At 32.7% G+C, this 20812-nt stretch overlaps 1 protein-coding gene and 2 long non-coding RNA genes across 3 annotated transcripts in view; all 3 read left to right on the forward strand.

Moving 5' to 3' along the window:
* LOC127705275 (uncharacterized) overlaps positions 1 to 20812 on the forward strand; it is a 431608-nt gene that overhangs the window by 287515 nt on the left and 123281 nt on the right. The window contains exon 46 of the mRNA XM_052209598.1: positions 11956 to 12105. Coding sequence (XP_052065558.1) covers positions 11956 to 12105 — 150 coding nt within the window. The remainder of the gene's footprint in view (positions 1 to 11955; positions 12106 to 20812) is intronic.
* Positions 15023 to 15799, forward strand: LOC127705282 (uncharacterized). The gene is made up of 2 exons (XR_007983810.1): positions 15023 to 15128; positions 15321 to 15799. It is a non-coding gene; the product is annotated as an uncharacterized LOC127705282 (long non-coding RNA).
* Positions 18808 to 19583, forward strand: LOC127705280 (uncharacterized). Its single transcript, XR_007983808.1, has 2 exons — positions 18808 to 19038; positions 19190 to 19583. It is a non-coding gene; the product is annotated as an uncharacterized LOC127705280 (long non-coding RNA).

Below are 20812 nucleotides of genomic sequence, written 5' to 3' on the forward strand. Positions count from 1 at the left end.
TATTTTGGGCGAGGGGTCTAGGGCTGAAGGCCCTCAAAAAATCTGGAAAAAATGACGCAAAATCGTGCATTCTGAACGTTTCTTTCTGGCCCTTTTTTAATCTAAAACGCAAGTTTTGTTTTATTTATTTTTTCAACAATATATCGAAATATATAGATTCAGAGTAAGACTTTTAGTATTTAGGGACAACATCAAAAGACATATGTAGGATAAAGCAAAACATTGTAATCCACATAGTCAGGTGTGTGGCTGCTGTTTTCAGAGTATGAATGGTTCGTTGCCTCGTTGAAGACCCTCCGGCTACTTTCAAGATGAAGAACAGGAATAAAAGCCCTGTTCATTGATAATTTTCATTTTTTCTATGTATTGTGTGCGATGTTGTCCCATGCACATTTACTCCACATCTCTTTATTTTCTATTTCAGGGCCTAAACAAGGCTCAATGCAAGTTTAGCCCTTCAACGTTAAATTTTAATGTCATATGTTACACTATTGTTTCGGGTAACGGTGAATTTGGTACCTATTAAAAGTTTAAACCTGCTGCATTTGTTTGCACCTGTCCTAAGTCAGGAACCTGATAATCAGTAGTTGTCGTTTGTTGATGTGGTTCATAAGTGTTCTCGTTTCTCGTTTAGTATATAAATTAGACCATTGGTTTTCCCGTTAGAATGGTTTTGCACTGGTCATTTTGTGGCCCTTTGTAGTTTGCTGTTCGGTGTGAGCCAAAACTCCGTGTTGAAGACCGTACTTTGACCTTTAATGGTTTTTCTTTTACAAATTGTGACTTGGATGGAGAGTTGTCTCGTTGGCACTCATACCACATCTTCTTATATCTATATATGGTCTTTTTAAATGAATTGATGTCGGGAGATTGGGATTTCTAGCTTTAGTTTAACCCATGTCAGCTTTTTAGTTGTATTTACAGAAAAGAGAGCCAGTTTTGTATTCTTTAATATACTGTAACATTTTAATTTTCTATGAAAAAGGGACAGTTTTTTCTATGTCCGGTAGCATCGTATCATATCTAGACATCGGTAGGCATGTATAATTGCAAAACCACACATGACCATTCATTTGTTTTCGTAGATCTATTCCAATTTTTAATAAGTCTACACAAAGCAGAAAATGAACTTTTACAACAAGGAATATTACACAACTGAAGCCATAGTCATAAAGATCGATTGACTGATTGGTGTTCCTTTAACGTCGCCGCAGAACGAAAAAATATTATCTGATATTCATTCTCAACATCTTCAATCTCTATTGTTCCCAAGGAAGCAACCGTTTGATTCTCTGGGGTGGGGCAGGGATTTGTACCCGAGGTGAATACTTTTTTTTAACCCAGACCATAAAACATGCCTTTATCCAAGGCCACTCACAAACACAACTAGATATCATTGAGATGGGAGCAATCTCTGTGGGCCCCGCTGTGAATAATGTGCATTAAAAAAATTGTATCTTTACCATAGGACATGGGGTTCTCAACTGAAACCAAAGTTTTTGACTTTGACCTTTGACCTAGGAATTTGTACATACATTATGACACACCCTCTGATGTTGGTTAATATACATGTCAAGTATAAACTTTGAAATTGTAACGGTTCTCTAGATATAGAGTGGACACAATTTGTTAGGGACGGACGAACAGACAGACGGACGGACAGACTGATCACTATAGGGCGCTGCCATTCGGCGGGGCCCTAATAATATTTTCAACATTTATTAAAAACATTTCTTTTTACACTTTTATATTTTTTGTTGTCTTAAAATATTAATTTGACTAGAATTTATTGGAGTTTACTAAATATACATGTTTATACCAAGCCAAGTCAGTTTATATCTTGTTTCTCACCTGACTATACAAAAGCCCAGGAGAGCTTTGGTCATCATTTGTCGTCTTTTATAAATAGGGTTGACTTATAAGCTGTCTATACAAAGTAATGGGACAATGGCATGAAGACATAACCAAATCACCATATGCAATACACAAAAAGACACCTAGAGCTCACAATACGGTCTTCAACTACCCATCAACAGGCAGTAAGCTCTGGTTGGCTCTAAACACAAATCCAAGGGTACAGCAAAATGTGAAAATATCCAATTAAAACTGGGTGACCTGGGAGGAAAACATTGGAACTTTTCTAAGAAATACAAATTTCAACCCCCTCAACATTTTTTAATAAGGAGATGTGGTATGATTGCCAATGTGACAACTATCCCCAAAGTTCAAATGAAGTGGCTGTAAGCAGTTATATATACAATGTGGGCAACCGTACTACCTTCAACAATGAGAAAAAAACACACAGTATAGTCAGGTATACTAGGCCCTCACATGAAAAATATGAAAGAGTTCAATTGAGAAAAATAACGGCCTAATTTATAACACAATAAAACAAAAAACAAATATGACAGACATCAACAAACGACAACGACTGAACTACAGGCACATACAGTATGTGGCGGGGTTAAACATGTTTGTGAGCGCTCAACCCTCCCCTTAACCTGGGACAGTTTTGTTACAGCAAAACATAAGAACAAACTATGAAAATCAGTTGAAAAGGGCTTAACATATCAGATCGATAAAAACAGGAAAAAAAACATCTAACAAAAGCACAGACCGGACGTGGCAGGGTATTTATACATCCTTAATAAACAAAAAAGGACTCAAAGTACAGATCTGAGAGTAATCGCAGTTACTGACAGCTAGTTTAAAGCCAATAATAACTAATAAAAAAAATCATGCATCTAAGACTAAAATATCAATCAGTACACATCCAACATCCAATGGACTTAGTGTAAAGACGTTATTAACAGTCAGAGAAAGACATGACCTTGTGCAATGCCAAATCATAGGTATCAACAGATTGTAGTACCTTAGTGTGTATAACAATAATATATAGTGTGGTTTTAAGTTACTGATAACAAAAGTAATATTTATACCAACTAAAATAATATTCAAAGATCTATTTACAGTGTTCAATTGGTAACCTTTTAAAATAAGTTTATATTTAAAGGATTGATAAGTTTACCCTGATCGTTTTTAATTTACATACATACAATTTCTATTTATATTATTATTGATAAATACAATATTTAAGAAGTAGTGGAAATAGATCTCAGGTGGGGGAAGTTGTTTTTGACTTCAGGGAACTTTATTTTGATATGCCTGTTATGGTCTCAATGAGATTTACCAGACCTTCATTCAATTTCAGTACTTTTTTTATGTCCCATTTATGGACATTATGTTTTTCAGTTTGTGCGTCCGTGCGTTCTTCCGTTCATCCGTCTGTTCCGCTTCAGGTTAATGTTTTTGGTCAAGGTAGTTTTTGATGAAGTTGAAGTCCAATCAACTTGAAACTCAGTACACATGTTCCATATGATAATATTATGATCTTTCTTATTTTAATGCCAAGTTAAAGTTCTGACCGCAAATTCACGGTCCACTGGACATAGAAAATGATAGTGCGAGTGGGGCATTCATGTACTATGGACACATTCTTGTTCAAATCCTGTATTAAAGAAGTTAGTAAATTTACTTCAGATAAAAATACTTAATTAGACGAACCAATCTAATTACATTTTGTACATGTACAAGATATATCTCTGATTTCGTTATACTTACAAATGTATATGTATGAGCACGTTAATATATGTATGAATTTTAATAAGATAACTGGACAAATGCGTTCAATATTCAGATTAATTCTTTACAATTTTTCCGAGCGGAGCGAGGCGAAAAACATTTACGTCTTTCAAGCCAGATTTTATATGTTTGCTATACACACAAATTTATTTTCTAAACTTAGTAATTAATTAATGTAAAATACAGTCCTAGATAATCATATAATCATGAAATATTTGGTCTAGTAATCAAATAATCACACACAAAAAAAACAGCCAAGTAATCACATAATCAAAAACTCCACGAGAAGGCTCATTAAAGATGACATATTTTGGTTCTAATATTGATTCACTTATAGGGTTTTTGCATCGGTAATAACCACATTAATTCTAAAACCAGTTGTTGGCATTATACGAGTCATTTTCTTCTCATATATTTAATGACGGTATGATACTAAACCCCTCACAGGAGGGATTGTGCTTGATTTTCATGTGATGAAGACATAATCTTTCAATCGGTTTAATGGAGGTTTGGAGCTGGCATGTCAGTTACTGCTAGTAATCCTTTGTTAAGATATGAATCATTGTCGTTTTGCTTAGTTTCTTTTGTTACCCATTCTGACATCGGACTCGGACTTCTTTTAAACTGAGTTTTACTATGCGTATTGCTGTGTGTTTGTTTACTCTACATTGGCTAGCTATAGTGGTATAGGGGGAGGGTTGAGATCTCACAAAACATGTTTAACCCCACCTATTTTTTTGCGCCTGTCCCAAATCAGGAGCCTCTGGCCTTTGTTAGTCTTGTATGTTTTTTTTTTTATTTTTAGTTTAGTGTGACGTCCATTTTTACTGAACTAGTATACATTTTTATTTAGGGGCCAGCTGAAGCCCGCCTCTGGTTGTGGGATTTTCCCGTTGTGTTGAAGACCCATTCATTTGGTGCCCTTCGGCTGTTTTCTGCTCTTTGGTTGGGTTGTTGTCTCTTTGACACATTCTTCATTTCCATTCTCAGTCTTAATTAATTTATTATTTCACCAATGAAACTTTACATTATTTTTTGCCTTTGTATTAAATTAATTTGTAAACTTCTTGGAACTCTACAATGACCGTCTGATTTCAATTAGACACGCAAGAATGTGAAATATGAAAACTTATTTGGCCTTCAATGCCTCATCCTTTTTTAATGTGGGTATCTACTTTGTTCAGTAAGATCTCATTCTAACTGTTGAAATTGATAACACAGATTTTGTTTTTGTAAATTATTATGCGCCCACCAAAAATTTTGAAAATGAACAAATTGAATATATTGAAAAAATCAAGATTTTATTAAACAAAAGGTTAGATCAAAATCTTGTTTTGGGTGGAGATTTTAATACGATACTAAGTCTATCTTTAGACAAAATGGGTGGTTCAAAATATAACACACCTGTCAAATATACGAGTAAATTAGAAGATTTTATAGAAGAATTTGAGTTATGTGATATTTGGAGGACAAAAAATGTTGATTCTAGATTATATACTTGGCGTCAAAGAACCCCTCTTATACAATGTCGCTTAGACTTTTGGTTGATATCGAAATTTTTTGTCAAGCAGTGTTACCAAAACATCCATTGTCCCGTCTATTAAAACTGATCATATAGTCTTATCAAATTGACACTGTCCGGCGAAAACTTTAGTGAGAGAGGTCCCGGTTTCTGGAAATTCAACTCGGGTTTATTGACAGATAAAGATTATGTGGATATAGTCAAAAATACTTAATCAGAATGTGATAATAAATATCACAATTTAGAAAATAAAAATTTGAAATGGGATACCATAAAAAGTGAAATAAGAGGCGCAACCGTCAAATATTCCAAATATAAAAACATGAAATTGCGGGAAAGAGAGTCCAGTTTAAAAAAACGACAAGACGAAATTCAGAAAACTCTCTCTCTCGTACATATTTAGATAAAGATATAAATACACTTTTGATTGAATTAGTCATTGTTAAAGAAGATTTAGAGCAAATAGTAAACAATCAAACAAGGGGGGCTATTATACGATCACACGCCGAGCACTTCGAAGGCAATGAAAGAAATTCAAAATATTTCTTATCATTAGAAAAACGCAATTATAAAAATAAATGTATAAACAAATTAGTTGTAAATGACATTGAAATTGTGTCACAAGAAAAAATTCTAAACGAAGAGAGAAATTTCTGTACTCATCTGTACTCATCAAAAGAAGACCCTGATAAATATTCAGGTGATTCTAATTTTTTTTATTTAAATTTTATTCCTAAGCTTACAGATCTGGAAAAGGATATATGCGATGCAGATATTTCAGAATCTGAGTGCGTTAAAGTTTTGAAAACATTTAAAAATAATAAAAGCCCTGGTACAGACAGGCTAACTGCTGAGTTTTACAAATTTTTCTGGATTGATATAAAAAAATATGTTTTAGAAAGCTATGAATATTCCTTCGAAACCGGAACCCTCTCTATAGACCAAAGACAGGGTATTCTGACTCTTATTCCAAAGAAAGATAAAGATAGAACACTCTTGTTGAACTGGCGTCCTCTTTCTCTCTTAAATTTTGATTACAAACTATTAGCCAAAGTTATTGCGGAAAGAATGAAATTATTTCTTCCAAAACTTATAGATCCGGACCAGACGGGATATGTGGCTGGTAGATACATTGGTGAAAATCTACGACTCATTGCTGATATTATATTGTTTACTACTTTAAAGAATTATCCAGGGCTTATATTACTAGTCGATTTCGAAAAGGCGTTTGATACGCTAGAATGGAAATTCATTCAAAAAGCATTGGTTTGTTTTAATTTTGGTAGCAAGTTCCGGAAATGGGTCTTAACTTTATACTCAAATATATCTAGTCTTGTCGTTAATAATGGATTTAGTTCTAGTCCATTCTAAATTGAGAGAGGTGTTCGACAAGGGTGTCCTTTGTCTCCTTTTTTATTTATTTTGGCCGTTGAACTGCTGGCAATAAGAATTCGTAAGAACAATCAGATATCTGGTATAAAAATTGGGGATACTGAAATAAAAATTTCACAGTTGGCTGATGATACCACTTGTTTTTTGAAAGATGTATTTTACGCGCAAATTTTATTAGATTCCTTTAACGATTTTGAGAAGTGTTCAGGGTTAAAAGTCAATTTTTCGAAAACCGAAGCAACATGGATTGGAAGAAATAAATTTAACAAAGAAGGTTTCCTTCCTTTTAAATGGACAGATGGTTTTAAAACCTTAGGTTTAAAATTTAATGCTTTTGAAGAAATGGTTTGTTCTAATTTAGATACATGCATAGAAAAAATGGAATCAATAATTTAACTGTGGAGGATCAGAAACCTTTCCTTGATCGGTAAAATTGTAATTCTTAAATCACTTGCAATATCGAAGCTTATTTATGTCATTTCATTTACACATGTACCAAAATCTTATGTAATTAAAATACAACGTGACATTAATAGTTTTTTATGGAATGGTAGTACTCCGAAAGTTAAATCGGAAGTTATTCAAAAGTCTCTTAGTGAGGGGGGACTAAAAGCCCCAAATTTTGAAGAACAGCTGTTATCCTTTCGTATTATGTGGGTAAAAAGATTTCTGTCAGAACATGACTCCAAATGGAAACATGTTTCCAAAGCATTCTTCCCCCTTTTTGATTTAGAGGATTTATTTATGAGCAGATGTGAATTTGAGTTTTTAAATTTAAAAGCACCTCTTTTTTATATAGAAGTGTTATCTGCTTGGAAACGTTTCAAGGGTATTTTCATCCCGTTAAATGCATTTCATGTTAGAAAAGAATTTATTTGGTTCAATCCGTTTATCAAAATTGACAGAACGAGTATTTTTTACAGATCTTGGTACATGAAAGGCATAAGGTTCATCAATGATATTGTAGATGATAAAGGCGAATTTTTGTCTCAAGACGCTATTAACCAAAAATATAACCTGAATGTTACTTTTGTAGACATTCTATCTATTAAACTTGCTATACCACGTGATTGGAAAAATTTGTTATTACAACAACACATGTCACCTAACAGCAACTCATTTGGATTCGTTTTTGAGCATGAGAATAAAAAAAAGCCTATCAGTAAATTATTTGCTAAAGATGTATATTCACTTTTTATCGATCGGGGAAGTATTTCTCCTATTTCACAACAAAGGTGGGAAGAAAGTTTTAATATAGAAATTAGTGACGAAAAATGGAAAAATATTTATTCACTAGCTTTTAAATGTACTATAGAAAGTAAACTACAAGCTTTCCAATATAAAATGTTACACAGAATAGTCTCACATAATTATCTTCTTGAAAAATATAAACTTTCCTTAACTAATGAATGTGCCAGTTGTAAAGAAATAGAAACTATAGAGCATAAATTTTTTGAATGTATAGAAACAAAACAGTTTTGGAGAGAATTTTCTAATTGGTGGTATTTAGTTTTTGGAGTAAAAATATTTTTGAATAAAGATAGTGTCATTTTTGGTGTATTGAATTCTGATAACGTAGTTTTAAATTATTGTATTCTACAGGCAAAGTATTACATTAATTATGTAAAGAACACACAATTAGACAGACTGTTAATATCTGTGCAAGCTTTTCTTAAATTCTTGAAAAGACGTCTAGAGATATTAGAATATTTATATCTTTCTAAAGACAAACACGAGTCATTTGTCGACAGATGGGGGGATTTATGGAAGTTATTTAATTAAATTTATTTTTAATCTGAGTATATATTTAATGTATTCCAAAGTATTTTTTAAGATGTATCATATACTGAGTATTCACATCATCAACTTGTAAATTTTTTACTATGTCTTATTCGCATAATATCAATAGTATAACAATGCCATAAATGTCATGTCATTCACTTATGTCTTGTAAAAATGTATGTATGCACTGTAGTTTGAACACCAAAAAGATCAATAAAAAATTAGATTTCGATTTTGACTATTATTTTGCAAACTACCATAGACTTCCGTTAATTGTTCTGCATAAAATCCCATTGGAAAGCACATTGGCATAATTTGCTAAACGTTTATTGGAACCCAATAATTTGGCAAGGTGTTGCAACCTGTAATGTGAAGACGTGAATGAAAATGCGGAGTTTGTAAGACCAGGCTCAAGCAAGCAGCCACTCGCTAGCAGCCACTTCGCTAGCAGCCAGTTTCCAGATATTTATATAAACCCAAATGTTGCATAAGATTCAAACGTTCTTCAGATGTTTTTATTAATATATAACCACTATATTATCAGTTTTTAATAAATAATTAAGCAGTCAAAGACATTATTCAATGAATTTTAAAATTTCATTTCTTGTTCATTAATTATATAAATGCAATAGAAATCGCTTTCAATATATCACACAGCGTGCTGCACGCTTTACATTTTAAATAGTCAACACTTTTAAGTGTATATAGAATCGTAAATAATTATGAAATTATTTTAAGTGTTGGCAAAATTGCACTATTGTGTGAAATAGCTTTCCATATTATCGGCATCCTGTCAAATAGTTCATGAAAAGTAACCATTGTTCTGTATTAGAAGAAAAGAAAGTTTCACTCGTGCTTTAACTTTTTTTTTGCCACTCAAAACTGTTTTGACAAAACATTCTACTTCTGAACCAGTGGATTTCGCTTACTTATGATTGGACGAAAGGTTTATTTTTTGTACTCAAAGTATGGTGAACAAGGAAATTATTTATTAGCTTTAAAAAAAATAATCCGTGCTATACCTAAACTAGGAATTTTGATCAAGTATGCGCTAGATCTCTAGCTTACGTTTGCACCTAGTGCAGACAAAAGTATTGACGTAGATATTTTTTTATTATCTTTTCGGGAAGGGTTGGGTAGAGTATCCGACCTCAACTTTGGACCAACTTTAGAAAAAAAACTAAGCAGAACAACACCCTGGATTTTTTCTACTGTAAACCTCAGCTACCCAGCTTCCCTTTGCACCTAGTGCGGACAAAAGTATTGCCGTAGACATTTTTTTATTAACTTTTCGGTAATGGTGTGGTAGGGTGGGTAGCTGAGGTCTACTTGAGAAAAAATCCAGGGTGATGTTCGGCTTAGTCTTTTTTTATAATGTAATAAGCTGGCAAATTATGAAAGCTCATGTCTTAATTGATAGGCACAGAAATAAAAAGAAAGAAAACGTATGATAACCAATAACAATCTACCGGAGACAAAATAACGTTGGTTTAGGCAACTAATACGATGGTCTGGATGCGGGGCTCTTCATTTCTGTATTCTTTGATATGTTATACCATTTTTCTCTATTCTTAAATTAGTGTTTTAGGCCATTTATCTCTATTCTTTATTTCTTTTTACTTTTTGCCAATTATTTTGTTCTAATTATATTTAAACACCTCAATATTCTATTTTTTTATGTCCTGGTTCATTGTCTCTTTTATATATATTTTTTGCCCACTATTCTCTATTCCGTAAACCCCAATCCACACCCTCCAGTTAAGGTCACAATATAACTTTCACAAATAAGCAAAACTAATACCGAATAGGCTCCAAACGGCAAAATGATTGAATGCTAATCCCGGTTTAAATTGTGAAATTGCGCAAATTTTGAGAAATCAAAAACGAAAAATGAAAACACTCGTTTTTTGTTTTTTGTTTTTGATGTTTCAAAATGAAAAACGAATGGACGCAAATATACACGGACCCGGAAGGTATTGTTGAATGTATCAACCAAATGTAACAATGACGTGTCTTTACTGAGTTTGGTGATAAACTGAGATTCATAGCAATACAGGAATAAATCTGCTATTAAAGGGGCGCAGTTAGTGCCCATAGGAATACCTACTACCTGTCGATACACTTTATCGCCGAAACATACATATATGTTGTCCAGGAGAAAATTTAAAGCTTCAATCATATCTTCACAATTCCAGTAAGTGTATCTAGCATACTTTCCTTTTTCGTTACAGAAAAAGGCTTTAAACGAGTTACAGCAAATAAATTTGTAATGAGATTTTTCAAAAGACCATTTAATTAAATATGAAAACTTTTGCTTGATAAGATTGTGTGGAAGTGTAGTATAAAACCATCAAAAGCATGTATTTTATCTAAAACCTCTAAAGAATTTTTAAAACTCCAAAAATAATTAATACCTTTATTTTCATAAGCTTTATTACAAAAGTTAATAACAAGTTCTTTGATAGTAGTAAGGGAAGTATCCACTATCAGTCTTATTGTCACAATACACCAGTAAGTGTCCACTATCAGTCTTATTGTTACAATACACCAGTTAGTGTCCACTATCAGTCATATTGTCACAATACACCAGTAAGTTACCACTTATTGTCACAATACACCAGTAAGTATCCACTATCAGTCTTATTGTCACAATACACCAGTAAGTATCCACTATCAGTCTTATTGTCACAATACACCAGTAAGTGTCCACTATCAGCCTTATTGTCACAATACACCAGTAAGTAACCACTTATTGTCACAATACACCAGTAAGTATCCACTATCAGCCTTATTGTCACAATACACCAGTTAAAATCCACTATCAGTCTTATTGTCACAATACACCAGTAAGTATCCACTTATTATCACAATACATCAGTACGGATATAAACTTGGATAAAAAATTTATACCCTGTCTTATTCCAAATCTGGTGACTTTTAGAGAAATTAATGACAACAAAGTGTAATGTGAAAGTAACGTTTTTTTTCCTTATTTTAAAAAGCTTTATAGAAATTTTGAATTTTGACATTTTTTTAACAGGGTGTAGTGTACTTTTTTGGTTGAACTCTACAGGTAGTTAAATATAAGACGTTTTAATCCAGAGATAAACTGGAATGAGTCAAATTTTGTGCTCAATGATGGAGAATCATGTCATAGACAGTGTAACGTCAACATGGTTCATTTGCATAGCTAGGTCAGTAGTCCTATTCATTGATAATGTGGCAGCCAAGTGATGCATTTACTGAAATGATTGGTATAATATGATTTAATTGTTCGTGCATTAAATATTGAATTACAGTTAGACATTGATAAGCTACAGAATTCAATATTACGCAAGGAACAACCATTGAACAAAATTGAAGGAAAACATGCTTGAAGTTCTCTGTGTAATGGGAAGCAACTTCCGGGGGATATGGGTTAGCAACACCTGGTCTATAAGTTTTGTAACAAAGTGTGTTAACCAAACAAAATCCTATATACTAAGCAGGGGATCAGTTTGTATATTGACTAATAAGAAAACTTATGTCACTAATGTTACTTTATATTAACGATTCAAAAATCTCACAGTCTTAACTCTGCTTGTTAATATATTTTAGTAGATATTTCTGTTTTTCAGGGTAGTTTTTACTGTGGGTTTTGCAAAGAAGGTTATGTAGGCAGTTCTAGAACTGGATGTATGCTAGCAGATTTCTGTCTGTCTGGTGTTCACACTTGTGACAGCAATGCTGTGTGTTATTTCACAGGACCCGAGGAATACAAATGTCAGGTATAAAGTTAAGAATGTATTCTGCTGACGTTTCAGTCTGGTTGAAATCTCATTCTGGAATTATTTCCAAAACATGTGATACAAGTGGAAAATATCAATGAATTTTAAAAATATTATAATCAAACATAACTCTGAAAAAATTGTGCATTTACAATGAATAGTTTTTTGAGTAATCCAGTTTTCAAATTTTACGACCAATTTTAAGTCTTTAGCCAAAATTTTGAGAAAATGGGTGAGGGGTACAAAAAAAGATTTTACAAGAGTCATGTTCATCCCATATTATTTTTGTCTTTTCAAATTTCTAAGATGTGTATTTTTTCAATCATTTATAACAAAAAAGTTGAAATAATATGCATTTTGTGTTTAAAATTGAGAAAAATCATAAATTTACAGAATTGACAACATGGTAAATTTGACACAAAAAAGCATCAAAACATGATAAAACTTTCTTATATTAACACGTACATATAGTTTTTTTAAGTTAAATTTATTCAGATTGGTCCACTTAATCTTTATTGAACGTATGAAAAAAAGTTTAATTGTGGAACTGTGATTTATTTCGCGATAATAGCCCAAAAATAGGTAAAAATTGAAGTAAAATGGGAAAATCATCAAAATTGGGTATTTTCAAAGCGCCGTAGCAAAAAAGGAAGTGCACCACCATTTGATTTTTTTCTTCACCAATTACTTTTTTACAGTCATATAAACCCCGAAAATCAGGTTAAGAAAAAAAGATTAATTCTAGAAGTTTTTCGCTCCTCAGAGGTGTACATCCTTAAATTGGTATCTTATTGTAAACCTCTGAACAAAGTACTAACATATGTTTTGTGATGTATGTTCAGGATCAGCATTTGTCCACTTCATTCTAGGGTTTTCTGGTTTCCAGACAATAACTTGAGTATAAGTATATGGATCTCTTTGAAACTATTACCACAAGGTTCCATAACAAATTATGAAGGCTGGGATTGATATTGAGTGTTAGGTTCTTAATTTTACGAAAAAAGGGGCCTTAAACAATACATGTTTCTAATACTTTGTATAAATTGCTTATTTATTGACCAATTTCAATGGGGTTTAATTCAAAGTCTGTAATTCTTGTGTTTCTTTAATATGCTGAATCTAAAGGTGTAAATAGATTTAGATTTTGGGCACCATTATTATGGTATATTATTCCAAAAGGTCAAACTTTGTTTATTTTCAACAAAAAAAGAATTCTTGGGGTTCCATGTTACGCTGAATATGTCATATTGTACAAGGTGTCAGAATTGTCAGGTTTCCCTTTTGAACAGTGTAAGTATGCACAAACAATATCACAGGAAATAACTATGTATGTGTCATTACTGTGCATTTATAAAGGTTTAATTTATGAGACTTTTCTTCAAAATCATGGTTATTATTTAAGGATGAAATAGTTTTGATATAATACATATACCACAATAAATATTTTACAACAGATTTCAGGTAAGAGTTAAATTTGTTCGATGAAACTATCAAGATTTGATTGGTGACCTTTCTTCAAAATTTTCAGTTTTACAATAGTGTTTTTCTGTCATTGTTATTAAATGTTGTTATTGGGACCTGGGTAGTTGTCATCTTTAACTAATGCAAATTCACTTGCTTCCTTGAATAAATCCTACAACGTTTCGTTTCGTACCTCAACTCACCTTTCCATCTATCAAGTGCACAATCATGTCAATTTGTTTGCCAGTTCAGTGATCATGATACACATTAAATTCTGACAATTATTTATTTTGATGTATTAATTATATCAGATCAAAAGGTCAGATTAGAAAGGATTAATTAGGTACAACTAATAGCATGTGGACTTGAAATCAGTGTCAGATTACGTAAGTGACAGGTTTTGAAATACACAAGTTTTCTTAACAAAGATTGTTATAGACATTTCAGGACGAGAAATTTTTTCGTCAGATGTCACAAGTTGTACGAATACTCAGGTGTTGGTTTAAACAAGTAATTGCACTGTATTTTGATATTTTACTTTGGGCCCCTGTTTTTGAGTTTGTCTAAATGGGTATCCAACAATACACTTTGTTCTGATTTGAACAAAAAAATGAATATATGGGGTTCTTGATATGCTGCATCTTACCATGTATTCAGATATGGTTATTGAGCCCCATTATCAAATTGGTCCACATTGGGGTCAAAAGGGTTCAAAATTAAAGTTTGTTTGATTTCATCAAAAACTGAATACTTGGGGTTTGTTGATTTGCTGAATTTTACCATGTATTTATATTTTGGATATTGTACCATAAAAGATATATTTCCAATTTCCAATTTTATGTTCTTTGTTCACATTCATTCTGTTGCAAAAACATGTCAAATAATTAATCACAACCCAAATTCAGAGATGTATCAAGCTTGAATGTATAGTGGCCATACTTGCTCAAACTGTTCAGGGGTCCATCTTTCTAGTTGTATGAAGCTGCGCCCTACGGAGCAATCTATGAGAGAAAGTATAGATTTGGTCCAGTTTGAAAAGGTCAATAATTAGAATGCCTGAAGAAGTCAAACTGAATTATAAACCTCCTTATCATAAAATTGTCCATATTTTGAGTTAGCGCTAACAGACTTTTACTATAGTTTTTGGCAAAATTGTTCCCAAATGAAGTACAGTACTTTTTAAAAAAAATCATTTTTGGGGAAAAGATTGCATAAAATGCAATCAAAACCCTATGTTACTGTAAAGTTTTTGAGTTATCCTTCTTTGAGTGTTACCTGGATTTAAATCTTAGTGATTTATAAATAGAACAAAAGAAATCAAGTTTGACAAACAGGTAATGTGAAGGTGAGAAACTTTTAAGGCAGGTTAATTTAGAAACACTAGTCTTGAGATAGGGTGTTGTCAGTATAACACCTGGACAGTGTTGAAGTCAGATGTTGAGAACTGACTGGAATTGGGAGTTGGAGTTTTGACTATTGTCAGGGCAGATATTATATCAGGAATGATCAGTTCAGGAGAATTCATTAATATTTTGTCCATCAGGACAATAAAGAACTCCCAGGTAGGTTTTGTTCACACAAACACACTATGCCTCGCCCTTATGTCTCTTGTTTCAAATATTCGCACGAGATATCAATTTTGTTTGTCGTATTGTAATTATGGCGCGCACGGTTGTCAAATAATTATGTTTTGGCGGTTTTATTCAGGATTAAATCGGTCCGTTACTTAAAATTGTGTTTTGTTTTTTTCCCAGGGGACTTGTTGAGTTATGGAAGTATTTTAGACCATTAAAAGAAAGGAGTGATAAGTAAAATGAGACAATTTCCTATATATAAAGTTGAATCTCAGATGAGGATAAATATATACTGTGTGTATTGTTAACATTTGATAGTTTAAATGGAACAGATAGTTTTCAAGTAATTAGTATTACAACAACCTGAATGTCTGTGAGGTAAAATAGTCCGTCAGTGAATTTGTTTCGGGACAATTACAATTTAAAAGATAGCAGAAACTTGTTTGACAGTTTATCCCAGAGACTGAAATATTTAACGTTATGTTGTCAAAGTATTGGTTTTTCAATATTTGTCAAGTTGACAGACAGTAAATTTGAACAGTATAATAATTCGGATTAAGGCGAAGTGTACGTAATTAACTACTCCACAGAATTTTTTTAAATTTTACATGTGGATTCTGCTTGTAAAAATACATCAGACAATAAAATAAAAAAAGGGGGTTACTGTTTTCGTTTTTCTGATACAAGCTGTTGAAATTAACAGCATGATACGCCAAAATTACAAAGGATATATAGGGAAAATCATAAAAATCGGCACATATTTTTACTTTAGCAAGATTTTCTTATTCGTTGGTCCACAGAATTTTTTTTAAAATCGATATGCGATTCAAAAATGAACGACGAACCCATTGGTGCAAAGAAAGTCCTTAGCAACCTTGCTAGTTTTCAAGCTATATCCTGTAGAAGTTTGATTTTTAGCGGAAAGAATAAAAACATTCGGCGACGTTATTGATGTCTACTGTAACGTCATCACAATTTCTACACTATAATGCTATTATACCGTAGTGTCGTAACAACATCTAGAGTGTGTATAACCCATTTTCCAAATTATTGCAAATGCTCAAGTGTAATCAATTGATAAGGAAATAAACTGACTATTTTTTAAGGATATTTCTGCTGCCCCAAAAAAAGCAAATTGGCAAATAAATATACTGCAAGTGAAAGAAAGTTACTGTATAGACTTTAACTCCATCTTTTCTTAATTAGACAGGGTTCCATATCTTTTTTGAAATGCAAGTATTTATAGCTGACTATGGGCGTTGATCATTGTTGAAGGCCGTACGGTGACCTATAGTTGTTAATTTCTGTGTCATTTGGACTCTTGTGGAGAGTTGTCTCATTGGCAATCATACCACATCTTCTTTTTTTATATTGTATTGTTCTAATAATTATGAATCAAATATCAAGTTTAAAATTGTCCCAGTTAACACAGCGTTGACAGAATGATTCTAGACGTATTTAAATAATCGGTTATAATATTGGGATCGCGTATACACATTTTTTTTTTAAATCTTATTTCTGCATGTTTGTATTTTAAAAAAGTGAATATAATTTGCTGCATCTTTTCATCCTCACCATTTCCAGCGCTATTCGAGGTATTGCGCACAAAGCCCATTTTATTTGTCAGGTTCACACGCGTGCACGTGACACAACTCTGCAATTTTATTTTTAAATTTCTTGTCTCGATCGCTTTCCCTTTTCTTTAACTACACGACAAAGTATGATATAATGTTTGCTGGAGATTTTAAGTAAAAAAGAAAATAATTTTTTGTACCATTATAAATTTATTATGTTAAATATCCACATGCACAACTCCCCAAAAATAAGAAAAATGCATCTGCATATTATCTTGAGATTTTTTATGGCTATATAAGGTCAAAAGAAGAACCCGCATATGAATTTTAGCAAAGTAACAGATCAGAGTTTTAACTTCACGTAGCACAGATCATTCCCAGTGTTAGCCTTAGCATTGTGTGTATTGTGTATAATGCTATAGCATTGTGTATATGTAATGCTAAAGCTTTGTGCATAGTGATATGCTATAAATGTACTGGTGTAATACTATAAATGTACTGGTGTAATGCTATAAGAATGTACCAAGGGCGATGCTATACGAGTTTACCTAGTGTAGTTCCATACAAATTGTTCCTGTATATAATGCAAATGAATTGCAGATTTGTTAATATAATATGAAAATAAGGAGATGTGGTATGATTGCAAATGAGACAACTATCTGCCACAGTTTAAGGTAGATCGGGTGTCTTTTTCTGAGCGTCCGTTCTGATCATGTTGCAAAAATACTTTTTTGTTTTAAAAATATTTTACCAAGTATCATTTAATATACAACAAAATACATAAAAAATGGAAATTTAAAGATTGAACTATCAAGAAATTAAGTGTCGTAAAGTATATATAAAATTTTTAGGGATTTTTTCAAGAAAATAAGGCCCGTGACTCCCTATTTTTATTTGATATTTCGGAGTTATTGATGAAAAGCAATTCTCTCATCGAATTTTAGTCAATTCTATTGTTTAATGTTTCCGCAATAAGGAAAACTTAAGTTTCCCCTATATTAGCAATATAAAATAACCCAAATTTCGTTAATTTCAATGTGTTATTCAAAAAAACAAGGTCCGTGATCCCCAGTTTTTATATTGAAATTTAAAATTACATTGATCTAGAAGTCTTTTACAGAAGTTTAAGAAAAATCTATCGTCCAACATTTAGACACCCCAGCTACCTTAAATGATGTGGATGTAAGCAATTATTATAGGCAACCATACAGCCTTCAACAATGAGAAAAATCCATACCTTATAGTCGGTTATAAAAAGCCCCGACATTGTAGACCTTATTTTTCTTCACCCCTCCCCCTTCTTCCCCTACCTTATACTACTGCTAAATGATACACAAAAGCAAAACAAAAGAGAACAAATTTCGCTATCCCTTCGAAATCGGAATTTGATAGAGAAAAAAATAAAACGTTCTATTTTTATCATACATGTGAACATGTAGTTTCAGTTTCAACCATGGTTCTAAATTTAGATTTTACTTTCCCCAAAAATTGCGGACGGAATAGAAGACACCTGTTTATTTTCTGCACCTTGAAAACTGAGATTTGGATGACATAGATTTTACCTATTCTGAGATAAATGTAATAGTGCTCAATTCTTAGTTTCTGAGTGTGTAATGTTTTGTGGACGGAATCTGATGGGTTTTTTTTTTGCTGTTGGCTTTTTCTTCGGCTTATAAATGTGGACTTTTGTTGTATTAGTGGTCGAATACCCCTTATTATCTTTTATACTTTTTACATAAATAATAAAATATAAAACATCATAAAATTTTCAATTGCTTAAAAATGGACATGCCAATGTCTTTCTTGTTCAACACACAAATTCACATGCAATATAATTATTCGTTACCTACAATTTTACGCTTCGCTGTGAATTTCAATTTTTCATTCAAAACTATGGTTTTTCAAAAAAATTTGTGGGGTCAATTCTAATTTGATTTTAATGAATTTGATACGAATAGAAGCAGAATTGTCACTGGTTTATTTTTATTTGGTTATAATTTTGTAGTTAAGGCGTTTTTATACGACCGCAAAAAAATTTTTGTGGTCGTATATTGGTATGACGTTGGCGTCGTTGTCGTGGTCTCCGTCGTCGTCGTCGTCATCCGAAGACACATTAGTTTTCGCACTCTAACTTTAGTTTAAGTGAATGGATCTCTATGAAATTTAACCATAAGGTTCAATACACACAAAAGGAAGGTGGGGATTGATTTTGGGGGTTATGGTACCAACTGTTAAGGAATTAGGGGCCAAAAATAAGCATTTTTGTAACTTCCAGACATTACTTGTGTGTAAGTGTATGGATCTCTCTGACATTGTACCACAAGGTTCCATACCACAAAGGGAATGCTGGGATTGATTTTGGGGGTAATTGCCTCCAAATTTTAGGAATTAGGGGGCAAAAAACAAGCATTTTTCTAGTTTCATGACAATAACTTGTGTGTTAGTGTATGAATCTCTCTGACATTGTATCACAAGGTTCCATATCACAAAGGGAATGCTGGGATTGATTTTGGGGGTAATTGCCTCCAAATTTTAGGAATTAGGGGCCAAAAAGGGGAAAAAAACAAGCATTTTTCTAGTTTCATGACAATAACTTGTGTGTAAGTGTATGGATCTTTATTAAATTGTACTACAAGGTTCCATATCACAAAGGGAAAGCTGGAATTGAGTTTGGGGGTAATTACCAAAAAAGTTTAGGAATAAGGGGCAAAAAAGGGGCCAAAAATAAGCATTTTTCTAATTTCCAGACAATTACTTGTGTTCAAGTGTATGGATCTCTCTAAAATTGTACTGTAAGGTACCATACCACAAAGGGAAGGCTGGGATTGATTTTGGGGTTAATTCCCTCAAAATTTTAGGAATTAGGGGCCATAAAAGGGCAAAAAAACAAGCATTTTTCTAGTTTCAGGACAATAACTTGTGTGTAAGTGTATGGATCTTTATGAAATTGTACTGCAAGGTTCCATATCACAAAGGGAAAGCTTGGTTTGAGTTTGGGGGTAATTGCTCTAAACGTTTAGGAATTTGGGGCAAAAAGGGGCCAAAAAACAAGCATTTTTCTAGTTTCCAGACAATAACTTGTGTTCAAGTGTATGGAACTCGCTGAAATTGTACTGCAAGGTACCATACCACAAAGGGAAGGCTGGGATTGAGTTTGGGGATGATGAATCATAAGGGGGTTCAAAATATTTGGGGGGGGGATTTTTTTTTTCCTTTTTTTTCTTTAAAATTTTACATTTTAAATTGGTTATTTCTGATTTATATATAAAAGCAAATAAAAATGATATGGTTTGAATAGGTAAATTAAAATTTTTTAAGTTCTTAGACCACTTTCATTCTGTGTCAGAAAGAAATGCTGTGTCAAATATTTAATTACAATCCAAATTCAGTGCTGTATCAAGCTTGAATGTTGTGTCCATACTTGCCCCAACTGTTCAGGGTTCGACCTCTGCGGTCGTATCAAGCTGTGCCCCAGCGGAGCATTTTATTACCTTGTGTTGAAATAAACACGAGTCGTATTGTGTACTTGCTCCTGCGTGTCTAAAACAAAAACAGTGGTAATAGAGTCAGACTAACTCACAATAGGATACTCAGATTACAGATTGGAGTCCTTCTAATAATTTCTTTGAAGTTTTGAGATAGCACATGAATACTTGTTTGAATTCATGATACACCGCACGAAGTCATTTTTCTTTCATGTGCCCATTTTTCCTTTCTTGGAGTAGGGGAGATAACCCGCGTAACTAACGACGCACGTTTTTTATCCCAAATTCCGCTAGAGGCGTGCAATTACGTACACTTCGCCTTAAACGAGAACAACCTTTGAGATTTCTGGATTGATATAGACTTGTGATTTATGGACTGTGATGGACTTATTTATTTATTTACTTTTAATTTTAACTTTTAGTTATGTGTATTTAGTTCCGTGTATTTGTCATTGTCTATGTGAGATAGAAGAGAGGACATGGAGAGGTTGTTTCATATGTGTATATTTATGATTTGTGTTTGTCTTGTGGTTGTGGTATTATTAAATGCAAATTTTTATTTAGTTTTATTTGATACACCCAATTGACAGATCTATTTGATTGTCCCCCTTAC

The sequence above is a fragment of the Mytilus californianus genome, unplaced genomic scaffold (assembly GCF_021869535.1).
Source record: "Mytilus californianus isolate M0D057914Y unplaced genomic scaffold, xbMytCali1.0.p SCAF_6, whole genome shotgun sequence".
NCBI lineage: Eukaryota > Metazoa > Mollusca > Bivalvia > Mytilida > Mytilidae > Mytilus > Mytilus californianus.